The sequence below is a fragment of the Lithobates pipiens genome, unplaced genomic scaffold (genome assembly GCF_037356315.1).
Source record: "Lithobates pipiens isolate NorthernLeopardFrog02 unplaced genomic scaffold, aLitPip1_a1.2 Scaffold_8, whole genome shotgun sequence".
Lineage (NCBI taxonomy): Eukaryota > Metazoa > Chordata > Amphibia > Anura > Ranidae > Lithobates > Lithobates pipiens.
In genome coordinates, this window is record NW_027507903.1 from 203722123 (window position 1) to 203739795 (window position 17673).

A 17673-nucleotide genomic window follows, 5' to 3' on the forward strand; every position below is an offset into this window, starting at 1 on the left:
GGAACTGATGTGTGCAGGGGTACAGAGAGGAACTGCTGTGTGTGGGGGGGGGGGCAGATGTGCAGGGGGTACAGAAAGGAACTGATGTGTGTGGTGGGGGGATATGTGCAGGGGGGTACAAAGAGGAACTGATGTGTGTGTGGGGGGGGGGTCAGATGTGCAGGGGGGTACAGAGTACAGAGAGGAACTGCTGTGTGTGTGTGGGGGGGGCAGATGTGCAGGTGGGTACAAAGAAGAACTGATGTGTGTGTGGGGGGGGGCAGATGTGCAGGAGGGCACAGAGAGGAACTGATGTGTGTGGGGTGGGGGGGCAGATGTGCAGGGGGGTACAGAGAGGAACTGATGTTTGTGTGTGGGGAAACAGATAAAAAAGGGGGTACAAGGAGGAACTGTTGTGTATGTGGGGGGGGGGCAGATGTGCAGGGGCTACAGAAAGGAACTGATGTGTGTGGGGGGGGGGGGGCAGATGTGCAGGGGGGACAGAGGGATACTGATGTGTGTTGGGTTGTGAAGGGGGGTACAAAGAGTAACTGATGTGTGCGGGGGGAGTCAGATGTGCAGGGGGGTACAGAGTACAGAGAGGAACTGCTGTGTGTGGGTGTGTGTGGGGGGGGCAGATGTGCAGGGGGTACAGAAAGGAACTGATGCGTGTGGAGGGGGGGCAGATGTGCAGGGGGTTGAGAGGGGAACTGATGTGTGTGGGGATGTGCAGGGGGGTACAAAGAGGAACTGATGTGTGTGTGTGGGGGGAGGACAGATGCGCAGGTGGGCACAGAGACGAACTGATGTGTGTGGGGGGGCAGATGTTCAGGGGGGTACAAAGAGGAACTGATGTGTGTGTGGGGGGGGGGGGGCATATGTGCAGGGGTACAGAGAGGAATTGATGTGTGTGGAGGGGGGAATAGATGTGCAGGGGGTTACAGAGATGTGTGTGTGGGGGGGGGCACAGATGTGCAGAGGCTACAGAGAGAAACTAATGTGCGTGGGGGGGGGGGCAGATGTGCAGGGGGTACAGAGAGGAACTGGTGTATGTGTAGGGAGGGCAGAAGGGCAGTGGGAGGTACAGAGAGGAACTGATGTGTGTGTGTGTGTGGGGGGGGGGGGGGCAGATGTTCAGGGGGGTAAAGAGAGGAACTGGTGTGTGTGGGGGGGGCAGATGTGCAGGGGTACAGAGAGGAACTGATGTGTGTGTGGGGGGGAAGATGTGTGGGGGTACAGAGAGCAACTGATGTGTGTGTGTGTGTGGGGGGGGGGGGTTATAAATGTACAGGGGGCTAGAGAGAGGAACTGATATGTGTGTGGGGGTGGGTTTGAGGGGCATAGGTGGTGCAGGGGGTGCAGAGGGGAACAGGCGTTCAGGGCGATGGGGTGATCTGAGGTGTGAAAGTGGAAGAATTGTGGTGATCTGAGACCTGAAAATACAGGAATTGGGGTGATTTGAGGTGTGGAGGTTTCACCTCTGTAAAAAAATAATAAACGCAGATCTTTTTGCTGGTAAAAAAACATGCATTTAATATTATTTTTACTAGGAGCCTGTAAAGCATTGTCAGTGTATCTGTCTGCTTGTACAGGCAGTTACACAGTTAACCTGTCTGTATACTGCCCTCACCTGTGGACCACAGCTGGCCTGAGGAAGTGTGCCGGTGCCCCCAACTATTTGTCTTCAGGCCGGGTCCAGAAACGCAGGTCCAGGCCTGTGGACCACGGCTGAAGAAATAGGTGAAAACACTACACTATACAATATGATTGTACAATCTCCTTTAGATTTGCACTACATAATTGATGGCAGATCTAAAGGAGATTGTACAGTCAGATTGTATAGTGCATGGCCACCTTTATACACCTAAAATTACTAGTTGCGCTTTCAGTGCCTTTAATTGGTAACGGCACACCAAACACAGAAGCAAACACACATTTTGGCATGTGAAAAAATTAGTGGCAAAGGCACAGCCAAAAACATGCAACCCACAAAACGCCAACATGTCCCAAAAGCCAGGGCTCAAAATTTTAAGTCCTGAGCTACTAGCCATGCCTCAAGGGTTACTCGCCACCAGTTGCCCCGCCCAACCCCTACCTTGCCCCGCCCCAAATTCTGCCCCTAATCACACCCTCATAAATTATCTCATAAAATGACACTATAATGTAGAATTAAGTTACCAAAATAAATATTAACAACAACTTTGTCAGTTCTCCTCAGCACAGCCATACCAGTGCCCATCAATGTAGCATGACGTGTGCCCATCAGCGTGACCTGTGCCCATCATTGCAGCCTCACCGTGCCCATCATTACAGCCTCACCGTGCCCCCATTTAAGCCTCACCGTGCCCAACATTGCAGCCTCACTGTGCCCCCTTTGCAGACTCACTGCCCCTTGCAACCTCACTGTGCCAACATTGCAGCCTCGCCGTGCCAAAATTGCAGCCTCACTTTGCCCAACATTGCAGCCTCACTGTGCCAACATTGCAGTCACTGTGCCCAACATTGCAGCCTCACCGTGCCCAACATTGCAGCCTCACCGTGCCCAACATTGCAGCCTCACCGTGCCCAACATTGCAGCCTCACTGTGCCCCCATTGCAGCCTCACTGTGCCCCCATTGCAGCCTTACCGTGCCCCCATTGCAGCCTTACCGTGCCCCCATTGCAGCCTCACCATGCCCCCATTGCAGCCTCACTGTGCCAACATTGCAGCCTCACCGTGCCCCCATTTAAGCCTCACCGTGCCCGACATTGCAGCCTCACTGTGCCCCTTTGCAGACTCACTGCCCCTTGCAACCTCACTGTGCCAACATTGCAGCCTCGCCGTGCCAAAATTGCAGCCTCACCTTGCCCAACATTGCAGCCTCACTGTGCCAACATTGCAGTCACTGTGCCCAACATTGCACAGCCTCACCGTGCCCAACATTGCAGCCTCACTGTGCCCCCATTGCAGCCTCACTGTGCCCCCATTGCAGCCTTACCGTGCCCCCATTGCAGCCTTACCGTGCCCCCTTGCAGCCTCACCGTGCCCCCATTGCAGCCTCACTGTGCCAACATTGCAGCCTCACTGTGCCAACATTTCAGCCTCACTGTGCCAACATTCCAGCCTCACTGTGCCCCCATTGCAGCCTTACTGTGCCCAAAATTGCAGCCTCGCTGCAGGGCAGAGGCAATGAGGGGGTGGCCGGATCATGACTGGTGGAAGAGGAGAACCACGGGATCACAGAGCACGAATAGCACACTGTTACAGCTTACATGAAATTGCCTCTGTTCTGCTCGCCGTCACACATAGCCCTGCCCCCTCCTGACCCCGCGCCTGTGATAGACAGAACACATCTCAGTATTGGACCTGCATTCTGTCTTTCACAGGCGCGGTGCTGTGTGTGACGGCGAGCAGGCAATTGCATGTAAGCTGTAACAGCGTGCTATAACGATCGGTGTCCCTGTGGCTGTCATCTTACTCCATGCTGTCTCCCATCACTGGGAGAATGGCTCCTGATCAACCTCACCCTCCAGCGGTGCTCCCCCCCTTTGCAAGCCCTCATTTTCCACTCAGCAAGGCAAGTGGAAAATTTGAGGGCTGCCATAAGCTACATATAAAATCAACGGGCTGCCCTATGTGTGTCACAGGAAAAATGAGTAACAAAATGTGCGTTCCCAATATGCTAGATGTGAATGGGTCCTGAACGTTAAATTGGTGTGGTAACACAAGAACAATGAGGCTCCATTCACATCTGTGCATTTCCTTGCATTTCAGAAATGTGCTGCACCAAAAATCGCAGTAAAAACGCAACAAGCTTCTCTGTAAAAAAAAGTTTTGAAGCTTCTTTGGGGCGATTTCTGCGTGCAGAGCAGCCCATTCAGGTGGATGAGCTGCCCTATGTGTGATGAGGGAAATTGCTCCAAAAAGCCTCCCCCCTCGCTAAAAAAAAAACAAAAAACGCATGCGGGAATGCGAGTTCCTGCTATACAAAGATGTGAACGAGGCAGCTGAGTGTTTCTGTCCACTCCCTCCTATGTACTTGTATAAAGATGGCCATACACTATGCAATCTGATTGTATATTGTGTATTTAGTGAGAAGGGTGATCACTGATTGATTGCATCTCATTTAAAAACTGTGCACCTGGGAGTGGGAGGGTGGGTGATGTGGAGTGTGTGCTAATGAGATCAGCTGGTCAACTTCTTCCGGTGTCATAACCTAGAGTCTATAAGGATGTAAGACAGAAGCAATAGATACATTTGGAATCATGGATGGAGGACAGTAAGGTACATGTCTGTAGGTTTTATGAAAAGCTTTGATATTTTTGCAAAAAAAGTACATGGATGCTATATTGGAGCATGGGGGGCTGAAAATTAGAAAAAAAGGGCAACTTAGCCTTTAGCCAAAGACCCCTTCTTGGATGGGTATACCTACAACAAAGATCTTTCCAGGTTAGTTTTATACAGAAACAAAACTATGTAGCTCAGGCTGTAGGATGCTGGCAAGCAGTAAAAAAAAAAAAGCTAAAATCGTTTTACTTTGTATAACACCTTGTTTAGCCACCACAGGGTGCAAAAAGAGGATGAAGAAGTTTCAGAAAGATCTTTTATTTTTTTCGTGCCTCACATGCAGTTTCTTATATAATTCAACATATTGGATATAACACATAATATTAAAGCAGTGGTATGCATCCCTGTATGAATGAAACTAGTTCTTGTTTCCCAAGCCAGAATTATTGGTGCATTTTTGACTTGGCTTTCCACCCCTAGTGAAGGAGTATGAGGTTCAAAATACCTCTTTACCAGTTTATGTGGAAGAAGCCCACTTTGGCCATAGCCAGCACATATACACAAGCGCATACACTTCTGTTTCTGAACAGGTTTTTCAATGATAAATATCTAAGTTTTTTACTCCAACAGCATAGCGTGCAGTTTTTTGACCAGCTGCTTTGCTTGGTGAATGGACATTTTATTACTTTCAATTTTTTTCGCAAGACAAATTTCATTGGTTTAAAGCGTTTGTAAAGATAAATTAAAAAGCAAACAAGCATGTTAAATGTACCTTCTCTGTGCAATATTGCAGAGTGGCTCCGATCCTCTTCTTTTCTGGTCCCCCACCAGCACTCCTAGTTTCTCGGTGTGCCACCATAAGAAGCTGCTACCTATTGCGGCACACCTGCAGGCTCATTTCGACACGGATAGCATGGCTAGACTCTTCCCCCTGCTCCCTCATCACAAGATTTGATTGAGAGCCACTGGCGCCATACAAAAACTGTGAGAGCAGGGAGAAGAGCACAAAGCCTCTACAGATGGGCAGAGAGTGGGATCGAGAATGCGCTTAGGTAAGTATAAGAGGGGCAAGGGGGTGATAAATGAGACATTTTTACTTTCATGCAGGGAAATCATCAACGTAAAATATGTTTAGGCTTTACAACCACTTTTTTCATTTTTTCAAGTAAAATGTTGACACTTGTGGGGTTTTTTTTAGTGTAAAGAAGTACAAAAGCAGTAATATTTGAATGTTCAAGAAGCTGGGCAAACTAGGACCACATTGTATACATTGAACATCAGTGTACAATCAGCTAAATAGATTCAGAGATCATGTTTAGTGTGCGTGTTTGCATCTGCATACTTATGCAAGCCCACACTGCAGATTTACCAGAGTGATTGTACCTGTTCTTGTTAAAGTGGTTGTAAACCCTTACAAACCACTTTGACCTACAGGTAAGCCTAGATACCTCCTACACGGTTTAGGAGATATTTACAAAAAGAGAGGCACATGCACTATCGCCGTTAGCAGTATGCCGCTGCTAACGGTGATATGCCGTTAGTGGCGGCTCCCGTGCGCATGCGCAAGAGTGACGTCATCACTGCTCCGGCGCTGTGAGTGACCGGAACAGCGATACCCGGAAGAAGATGGACACTCCGGACTACAGGGGACAGCGGTGACATCGCTGGCTCCTGTGTCAGGTAAGTGACACATAATGGGCTACTATGCGATGCATAGTAGCCCATTATACTTTACCTTTGCAGGGAAACAAAGAAGAAGTAAACACATCAGGGTTTACTTCCTCTTTAATTCACTTTAGCAATCAGGCCCAGGGTGTCATCCCAACTTATTCATCAACTGGTATACAGCCAAGATATAGGAATGTAGCAATGCAAAGGAATAATGAAAATATACATCCTATAGAGATTGTAAGCAAGCCTCTCCTCTTCAACTGTTGCCGCTTCCTAATCATCATATTGATGCCCTGAGTGAGCTAAACTTGAGCTGAGATTTGAGATAATCTGAGTAATGGCAAATTTCACAAATATCTCAAGGTGTTTGTGGGTAACATGACTTCCAATCTATTCATAAAGCTTAGAAGATAATAAAATACGAGTAGATAATAGGTCTGGAGATCTTTGTGTTGTGACTTTTATAATGTTCTCCATTGACGTTCAGAATAATTATGGCACCTCTGTGTGTGATGTAAATTTCATTTTCTATACACTCAGCATTACAATCTAATATAATACTGAATGATTATTAACAGGAAGAACTTTCTCTTTTTCTACCTAATAAAAAATGAAAGTGCATGCTGTGCAGTGCAATGAAATATATTACAATTATAAGAAAAAACATGCAAGTTAGACTTGTTCACTTTCAATCTAAAAACATCATCTATTGAAATGCAGGATAGTTATAGTAACATGGTCAACAACTTAAAACAAAAAACTGCTATCATATATATAAAATGCAGGCACCTAGATACCTACAGCCATGTCCATGCATCTCCATTATGCTCAAATGCCAGGCCAGAAAATTGGTTGTTTCAAAGCTTGTCCACTCACTTGCACCTTTACACATTGCCAGTGGCCCATGACTATCATGTGCTGTCTCCTTGGTCTATGGCAGTGTTTCTCAATTCCAGTCCTCATGGCCCACTAACAGGTCATGTTTTCAGGATTTCCCTCAGATGAAACAGCTGGGGTAATTACTAAGGCAGTGAAACTGATCAAATCACCTGTGCAAAATAATGGAAAGCCTGAAAACATGACCTGTTAGTGGGCCATGAGGACTGGAATTGAGAAACACTGGTCTATGGGAATATGCAACAAGAAAGGAGGATGAGGCAAGATCTGACACTGGCAGCAACTGCTGTGCTTCAAAGCAACCTGGTCTTTGCTGCAGGTACTGTGGAGCAATTTGTCTTCAGCGGGTTCTGGGAAGATGCACTGAAATTCTTTAAGTCCGTTCACTTAGTAGCTCTGCTCACCCTTCTAGAACTCCTGCTCTGTGTTTACATCAGAGATTTGTATGCTCAAAGGCTGCAGGGTCCCCACCAAAAGGGGTAGCAAGGGAGCTGAGCTTCTAAGAAAACAACTTGAATAACAGCTGCTGCTTTGAATTTTGGGATGAATTGCTCCACATTGCCTGCAGCTGTAGTGGGGCCTTTCCAAAGCTCTTTTTTCTACTTATTGAGAACATAAAAAACATTTTGCTGTCCATAGCGTGGCCATTTTAATTTACCCCAAGACATGAGATGATGATCTCAAATTTCATTTGGATAGTATCATGATTATCTTGCCTATGGGTAACAACAGACACCTTCTAGAAAATATAAATGTGAAAAAAGGCAATGGGCTGGATTAATCAAATATGTTTTTAGCTAAGGTAAGACCCAAGCATGTCCGTTGTTTGTCACATCAGCATAACATTTGATGTTGGTGTAAAGAATAAAAGAAACGCGCACACTTGAGGGTTAGAGTGTGTTATATATTTAATGTATGTAGCTAGCATTTCTATAGCATAGTGTCAGTTCTGCTTGTGGCTTCTAGTTTTCTAGCTGTAGCTGCACTGTTGCACCAAAGCCTTTAATTATCTTTTCAGTTGCATGAACAGGGTTTCAGATTGCAGCTTGTTTCTTCAGCTTTATTAGCAATAGCAGTTACACTTGAGAATGCAAGAAATTATGTTATAGTATACTCCTCTGTGAATGTTAAGATCTAATTATAGATAAGACAACAAAAATCCCAAGCATATTATGATGGCAGAAATGTAATACTTTGAGGCAGCGTAGATTAAAAACACTTGCATGTTTTATATACTATATTTTCCAAGCTGCAAACAAATAGGTGACACTTTTAAATTTATAATACAATAATGTATCTAGATTCCTTGCAGCAGTGACTTTATGGGATAATAGAATAATGGAACTAATATAGAAAGTCTATTTCTGGTGTGGAAGCTTAGGTCTCACTGTTCGTTTACAAACAAGATTCTTCAGCCTTTTCTGCACTAGATCTGTATTATTTGAATTATTCAATTCATACCCCTTATAGCTTCTTACTACTTAGTATACATACATGGGGACTTTGCACTGCCGAATATTATTTTCATAATATCAGTACCTTTCGTATTTTTGGAATAATGGAAACATTTAGATCAGTTTCATGTATGGAATTAAAAATGTTTACAGTGTTCTACAGCTTTTTTTTTTATTTGGTTAAAATATTTTGAGGTTCTACACCATGCCTCTGAAAGTAATTTATATTTAATTGAACATAGGCAATGGGGTCACCTACTTTAGGAACCCCTTAGGCAAACATGTCAGCTCCAAAATGTGCTTTCTTTTGGGTGGCAGATTTTGTTAACGCCAAGAATCACATTTATGCACATATACTGCAGTTTGAGGGACACAATATATTAGAATATGTAGAATAGAACATATATTTTTAACAAGATACTTTAACCGGTTCCCGACCAGCGCACGCCGATGTACGTCGACAGAATGGCACGGGCAGGCATATTGGCGTACAGGTACATCCAATCTTCAATGCCGCCCTGCCATCGGGAGCGCGCCGCCGGCGGCGGGCTCCCGCGCTGGTCGGGACCCCCGTGAGTCCGGTCGCGGGACCCGCGGACTCAATCGCCGCGGGCATACCCGCGATCGTCTCACGGGACGACTGAATGGAGGAAATGCTGTGTAAACAGCATTTCTCCATTCTGCCTAGCAACTAGTGACGCTGATCTCTGCTCCATGTGATTGGAGCAGAGATCAGTGTTCACTAAATGAAAGCCCAACCCCCCCACAGTTAGTAACACACACCTAGGAACACTTAACCCCTACACTGCCACCCCCTGGTTAACCCCTTCACTGCCAGTGTCATTTACACAGGAATCACTGCATTTATATAGCAGTGATTACTGTATAAATGACAATGGTCCCAAAAATGTGTCAAAAAGGTCCGATGGGTCCCCCACAATGTCGCAGCCACAATAAAAATCGCTGATCGCCGCCATTACTAGTAAAAAAAAAAAAAAATTATTAATAAAAATGCTATAAAACTATCCCTATTTTGTAAATGCTATAACTTTTGCGCAAACCAATCAATAATCGCTTATTGCGATTTTTTTTACCAAAAATATGTAGAAGATTACGTATCGGCCTAAACTGAGGGGAAAAAATGTTTTTTTTTATATATTTTTGGGGGATATTTATTATAACAAAAAGTAAAAAATAATGCGTTTTTTTCAAAATTGTCGCTCTATTTTTGTTTATAGCGCAAAAAATAAAAACCGCAGGGGTGATCAAATACCACCAAAAGAAAGCTCTATTTGTGGGGAAAAAAGGACGTCAATTTTGTTTGGGAGCCACGTCGCACGACCGCGCAATTGTCAGTTAAAACGACGAAGTGCAGAATCGCAAAAAGTGGTCTGGTCTTTGACCAGCAAAATGGTCCGGTCTGTAAGTGGTTAAATCTAGATTCAGAGAACTTTTTTTTGTTTTTAGAGTAGAAGGGTGTTAGAACTTCTGATCTGTTTCATTGCTGCCTGTGACCCCATTAGGAAATTTTAATGGTGCCGTGGAGAGCAGTAAAGACTTAACTCTATTTCTAATCCTTCTGTCCAAAACTAGGATACATGTTTTAAGCTTGACACACTTTAAGACTATTTCTGTCAACATATGTTAAAATAATTTTTCTATATAGAAACTAAGATATCCATGTACCTTTTCTTTGAAGACCCGTTACTCACTGATTACAGTAGGGAAAATGATGATAATGATGTCATTGATGTTAGCTGCAGTCTGTTGCCATTTCACTTTTTACACATGTACTGGTTGCAATACTCTCTTTTGATTGTAAAATTAAGGTTTTGTGTCTCGTTTATTCCAGGGTTGCAGCAGAAAAATGTACAGCTTCTTGAGAGGAACAAAACAGCTGCAAGTGTTACGGTTTTTAGGAATCTCTATTGGTGTTACCCAGATTCTAGCAATGATCCTCACTATTACCTTGTTATGGGCTCTGTATTATGATCGGAAAGATCCCAGAACAGATCAAATCATACCTCTGAACCTTGAAAGTACACAGTACCATTGTCATCCAGTGGACACTTTACAACCACACCTGTCAAGGACTTCTGATCAAAGAACTACTGCCAATGGATTTAATACATATCTTGAAATGGATGAACTTTAACTGGTTGCATTTGCTGTGTTGCTGCAAGTGCCAATGGTTTTATTCTGCAGTTGAATTATATTTATGTAAAGTGTGCATCTTTCCTCAAGAGACAGGTAAATAATTGAACCCCCGATAAAAAAAAAAGATGAGTTGGTACAGCAAGATTTGGCTGATCTACTGATTTTAGTATTAGGTGACCCATATTAGCTTACACACTGGCCAATGTCACTTTGACACTATATTTTGAATGTATCATTTATTCTACCTTCTGTTGTGATGATCACTGACAGATCAAATGGAGAGAGTTTATCTGAGATCTACGTGATCAAAATGCCATTATGGAATAGATAGTATATTAATAATAGAATAATCCTATTTTACATGTCTGTATTGTCCATGTAGCATTTGTTTTTTTATCAGCTTTTTTTAAATTATTTAAAGAGGAACACAGGAATGCCTGTGAACTAATTTTTCTTTCTGAAAAGCTGGTATTTGCCACTGTCAGGGCTCCAAAAGCTAAACATCTTCTTTGCACCAAAGAAGGAAGACTCTCTTATGCCTGTCTGCATTGCCTGCGGTTATCCCTATGTATCCTCAGTCTGGCATTCTGAACTATGCCCAAGCTTTGGCTGAACTTTGTGTGTTGTATCTCCCAAATCTCTTTCTGTGTATAATCTTGGTATTTCAGGTGCAAATATACTGTATACTTTTCTCAGCCACCCATGTTCTGCCTATTTACTTGTGCTGTGCAAAGGATGATCATTTGTGTAATTGTATGCATGGGACAGTGCAAAGTGTAGACTAAGCATTTTAATTTAGTGAACAAAATGTGTGAACTAAATGGAAGATTTGACAATTGCCTGGAGCTCTGCTTTAAATGCTGAATATATGTGCGCCATAACCTCACGACTTGACCAAATTCAGATCCCTTTTGGCCCAATTTCCTAGTAAATGAGAACACATTTTTAGGTCAGCCCCACTTCAGACATATTATAATGAATCATACATCTTATATGAGTTTAACCTAATTTTGATAGAACATTTGCTGCAAAGCACATTCACTGCAGTATACTTTGCATATATGTCCCCTCAAGCCTCACGTCAGTCTAACTGATGTAACTATAAGCAATTTAGTGTTCGGTTATCTGCCTCTATTTATGATAAAGGCCAGATGACCCAAATTGTTAGCCTTTCGGTAATGTTTCCGACATGAATATACTTACTGATACATGTGTAGCTGAGAGACATTCAGATGATTTATTTATTTCTACATTTTATTAGCCACATCAGAAAAATAATGACTTATTCTATTTTAAGTTAAATAACGTTTGTAATTACATATGAAACTTGTTAAAGAAATACAGTGGGGAAAATAAATTTTTGATCCCCTGCAGATTTTGAAGTTTACCCACTTACAAAGAAAGGAAGTGTCTATAAGTTTTATCATAGGTGTATTTAATTGATAGAGACAGAATATCAACCAAAAATCCAGAAAAAAATATCACGCAAATGTTGTAGATTAAGTTGCAGTTAAGGGAGTAAAATAAGTATTTGATCCCAAAGCAAAACATGACTTAGTACTTGGTGGAGAAACCCTAGTTGGCAAGCACAGAGGTAAGACGTTTCTTTTAGTTAGTGACCAGGTTTGCACACATTTCAGAAGGGATTTTGGTCCACTCTTCTTTATAGATCTTTAAGGTTTCTTGGCTTTCGCTTGTAAAATCGAAGTTTCAGCTCCCTCCATAAATTTTCTATAGAATTAAGGTCTGGAGACTGACTAGGCCACTCCATGACCTTTATATGCTTCTTCATGAGCCACTCCTTTGTTGCCTTGGTGATACGTTTTGTGTTATTGTCATGCTGAAAGATCCATCCATGACCCATCTTCAATGTTCTGGCTGAGGGAAGAAGGTTTTCATCCAAGATTTTATATTAAATGGCCCCGTCCATTGGCCCCTCCATGTGGCATAGTCGGCCTGTACCTTTAACAGAAAAATAGCCCCAAAGCATCATGTTTCCACCTCCGTGCATGACTGTAGGGATGGTGTTCTCAGGGTCATAGTCAGCATTTTTCTTCCTCCAAACATGGCAAGTCCCCCACCTCCAGAGGGCACATATACAGTCATGCCAATGAACATCTAAATGAATCAGAGAAGGATTGGGCGAATATGCTGTGGTCAGAAGAGACCAAAATTGAGCTCTTTGGCATTAACTCAGCTAGCTGTATTTGGAGGAAGGAGATGGTAACACGATGCTTTGGGGCTGTTTCTCTGCTAAAGGTACATGCTGACCAAATCGAAGGGCCATGTATTGTAAAATCTTGCATGAGAACCTTCTTCCCTCAGCCAGAACACTGAAGATGGGTTGTGGATGAGTCTTCCAGCATGACAATGACCCAAAACATACCGCCAAGGCAACAAAGGATTGGTTTAACAAAAAGCATATTGTGGTCATGGAGTGACCTAGTCAGTCTCCAGACCTTAACCACTTGAGTACTGGGCACTTTCGCCCCTTTCCTTCCCAGGCCAATTTTCAGCTTTCAGGGCTCCTGCACTTTCAATAAGTATTGCGCAGTCATGCAACACTGTACCCAAATACATTTTTTTATCATTGTGTTCACACAAATAGAGCTTTCTTTTGGTGGAATTTATTCACAAATCAGTTCTTTTGCGATATAAGCAACAAAAAAAAAAGCGGAAATTTAAAAAAAAACTATTTTTTTCTACTTTCTGTTTTAAAAGAATTCCAATAAAATCTAATTTTGTGACACATTTGAGCCAAAATGTATTCTGCTACATGTTTTTGGTAAAAATGAATTCCTGTTAAGTGTATAATAATTGGTTTGTGTGATCACGGACATATGTATGCAGATGATCATGTACAGATGTGCGCAGATGATCATGGACATATGTGTGCGGATGATCATTGGGCCATATGATTTAACTTTTACCTATGTGGGGGACACATGTTTTTACTGTGTGGGGACAAGTGTGTGAGGACACTATTTTGGAGACATTGTGATTTTACATGTGTAGGGTCACTGGATAGGTGATCAGCGTGTAAAAAGCTGTAAAAAACAGCTCATACTCACTGATCACCGGCCGGCTTCAGTGATCCCCTCTCCTCTCCTCACTATTAACTTCTGTGTGAGGAGAAGAGAGCCAATCACCTAGCAACCGACTCTCTATTTACATCGCATGATGGCTGTGATTGGACACAGCCGTCATGTGATCAGGAGGGCCAATCACAGAGCCCTCCTGCCGATCGGAGATGCGCCGTGTCCGGGTGACACGAGCGCATCGGAATCGTGCCTCTGCGTGGGCACGCACGATTCCCCCCCCCTTCTGATGGACGTTCTTGAACATCCACTCAGAAGGAGGAAGCGCCCATCTGGCCATATATGTGTAGGGGCTGGGTGGGAGGTGATTAATCCTATAGAAAATTTATGGAGGGAGCTGAAAATTTGATTTGCTAACAGGCAGCCAAGAAACCATAAGGATCTAGAGAAGATCTGTAAGGAAGAGTGGACCAAAATCCCTCCTGAGATGTGTGCAAACCTGGTCACCAACTACAAGAAACATCTTACCTCTGTACTTGCCAACAAGGGTTTCTCCACAATGTACTAAGTGATGTTTTGTTTGGGGATCAAATACTTTACTCACTGAACTGCAACTTGATTTAGGTGTCCTTTTATGAAGCTGAGATCAGCTGCGATCCCAAGTCTCACAGCTGATCTTAGGTCATTACCAGTTTATGAAACTGAGGTAATCAGCGGAGAACATGTTCTCCACTGATTATCTCAGCACAGTGAGAATCTGTAACTGACTGTCACAGAAACGGCCAGTGTATGAAGGTGCGATCTTGGCACCTCAAGAAATGAAAAAATCCAAACGTGGAAATAGCAAAGTCTCTTATATATAATGTCCGTGTATAATCCACAAATGTGTAGAAAAGATCCTACACCTCCTTCATAGAAAATCATGCAGTCACCACGTGATGTTCCCTCCACCAAGCGAAAATTGACGCTTACCAGATTTAGTGGATCCACTCAAATTTATATTTGAAGGATTACATAGGCTCATATATATATGCAGACTCCTTCAACAGTGCGTTTTCCAGAGGGATTTCAAATATGGTTACTCCATTCATATATTAAGAGGTAACTTATCTCCAACCATACAGGTCCACAGGGATAATAGAGCGCATATAAAGAAAAGCAGGGACCACAATAGTGTAATTCCGTTTCGTATAAAAAATTTAATAAAAAAGTATTGAACTCACATGTGTACAGAAGATTAAGCGCTTTTCGGTATAAAACAAGGCTGCAGTGAAGTCCCGACGCGTTTCGTCATAGAAGACGTCATCTGGGTTACTACTCCACAGCAGTCCACTTGTTTATATAGCTGGACCCCAATTAGGCATAGATTTAGTCCATCCATGTCACCACATCTTACTTCCGGTATCGCAACATGGCCGCCGGCGTGCGTTCCACGCCTCATTATAATTTATTTGAAAAAGGGGGGTTAATCCAGCTACTGTTATATTGTATATTAATCCCCAATAAAAAATAATACTGAACCACTTTAAAAAATTTGACATCCTGTCATATCTGGCGTAAATCGTATCTAAATGTTACACAAACCCACGTTCTATCAGGAAGGTGGAAAGACCACTTCCGGGTTAAGTCATCAGACATGACCAATCCCGGTGGAAATAGAAAGGGGCTGGCACAAGCATTATTGAACTTGATACAACATGCGTCCAGCCAATCAGCAGGAGGGCCGTCATCCACCGACGGAAGTGAGGCAGATGTCCTAACGTCACTTCCGTATATCATGGAACGCAAATGTACGTAAAATGGAGTGCACCACCTACAGAGGGTGGAGCGCAGATATGCATATAATGGAGCGCACCGTCTGTAAAGGATATCAATCCAATCCAATAGCTTTATTTAAACGCGGAAGTGACACGAGTACACTCGCATCACCTCTGAAAGTCAACAGGGCACATTCGATTACTGAATGAACCGCATCTATAACCCCAAGCATCACCATAAATGGATGCATTATAAAAAGTGCCATTATAGACAAATAATCAAGTTTGGATCCTCACAAAAAGGGAAAGTAAACATTATTACAAAACATCACAGAAATTGTATTACTTTTAGACAAAATGTGTCATTACCACTCATTCTGCAAGGAATCTCATATATTTCACTTATGCATATTGCACTAGAAAATATATATTTTTTCCTCTTTCTAACTTTATTGTTTATTGCATTTATATATCTATATAAACCATGGCGGAAAGGCTCAAATAGAGCCGATCCACCATGGTTGTAATATTATACATTCAACCACCTCATGTTATTAATTCACCTCATGTTATTAATTCAGGGCTAATTTAAGAACGGACACAGTTAGGCCCCCAAAAAGGGTAATACCATATCCCAATCTAAAAAATGACCATAAACAGGAAATAAACCGATGCGTTGACACACAAGATGGACAGAATCATGGCCACAAAAGATCACAACAAAGTAACAATAACAGATAGCAAACAGGATATAAGAATGCCCCTAAACATTGTTTCGATAAAGAAGATAAAAAAGGTGTAATGGACCCACCCTACCCATCATTAATGAATGCGTTAATATCCCACTCCACATTTAAACCAAACGGGGAGTGGGATTTGATCGTATATATCCAGTAGGTCTCTAACCTGGAAACGCCCCTAGTCATAGCACCCCCCCTCCATGGTGGTGTATATTTATCAATAACCAGAAACTGCATTCCAGTGGGATCACTACTATGACACTCTTTATAGTGTCTTGGGACTGTATGTTTCGAGTCCCTGCCTTTTATAAGGGCTATATGTTCGCCTACTCTGATTGCAAATGTTCTAATTGTCCTCCCTACATACTACTTACCACATGGGCAGGTAATCAAATATACCACGTATTTAGTATCGCAAGTACAAAAAGACTTGATAGTATGTGTCCTGTTGGTAGTTGTAGATGTGAATTCAGTTGTTTTACGTCTCCCCGATGTATTGTATCTACATACAATACATTTCTTGCAAGGGTTAAACCCTGTCATATTGTGAAAAAAAGATGGACGACTGGGTGGGTCCAAAACATTGGGGGCAATACTGCTCTGTAGAGATGGAACTCCCCTAAAGAGCACTTTGGCCCGTTCAGGCAGTCTAGGGCCTAGAATAGAATGGCTTTTTAATATCCCCCAGTGCTTATTTATAATGGACTTAATCTGTTTGTGTTGTAATGAAAATGATGTCAACATAGACCACCTATAAGTATCATCAGGTTCACGTTGTGATCTCTCCATAACGAGGTTTTCCCTATTGGTATCGATGGCCTTCTGTAATTCACTGTCTAGAATTCTAACATCATACCCTTTATCCTGGAATTTCTGTTTAAGAGTTCCTGCTTGTATTTTAAATGTATCTAAGTCTGTACAGTTCCTCCGTAGACGTAAAAAGTTACTACGTGGGACCGAATTTAGCCAAGATTTGTGGTGGCAACTATCGAGGGGGATAAAGCTATTCCGATCCGTCGCTTTAAAGTGTATTTTAAACATGAATTTATTATTTACTATCTCTATCTCCAGATCCAAAAAGTTAATCTTAGAGGCACTCATCTCAAAAGACAACGAAATGCCTCTATCATTATGATTCAAAATTTCCAAAAATTCTCTCAAAGAATCTGGTGTGCCATTCCACAGGAGGAGGATGTCGTCTATATACCTTGCCCACAAGACCAATGAAGGGCTATGATGGGCATAGACGACATCCTCCTCCCACTTGGCCATAAATAAATTAGCGAGGCTGGGGGCAAATTTGGCCCCCATTGCCACGCCTCTTTGCTGTAAATATGTATATATTTTAGATGTTCATGTCTCAGGCTGGGTTCACGCTTGTGTAATGCGTGAACCAGCGTGATTCCTGTGCGGGTTTCCACATCGCACCTGCATTGACATCTGCGCACCACTGCTGGTGTCAATGTAAAGTTAATGACACCCCCAGATTATTTCACAGATTGCAGTGCGAACGATGAAATGGTGCAGGAATCATATCACATAGGTGTGAACACCCATTTGATCCGATTTCAGTACAGACAAAATAAAGGGTCCTGTACCATTTTGGTGCAAATGCAATATGATTTAAAATTACATTGCACAAACATTGCATGTGATGTGCAATCACATGCATCTGATGCATTGCTGTGCATAATTGTGATGCCAGTCTCTTTC

At 42.8% G+C, this 17673-nt stretch overlaps 1 protein-coding gene across 1 annotated transcript in view; it reads left to right on the plus strand.

Annotated features, from left to right (window-relative positions):
- Positions 1–11124, plus strand: part of TSPAN12 (tetraspanin 12) — a 233255-nt gene extending 222131 nt beyond the window's left edge. Inside the window, exon 8 of the mRNA XM_077472868.1 lies at positions 10121–11124. Within this exon, the coding sequence (XP_077328994.1) occupies positions 10121–10423 (303 nt within the window). The 3' untranslated portion in view covers positions 10424–11124. The remainder of the gene's footprint in view (positions 1–10120) is intronic.
- The last annotated feature ends 6549 nt before the right edge of the window (positions 11125–17673 follow it).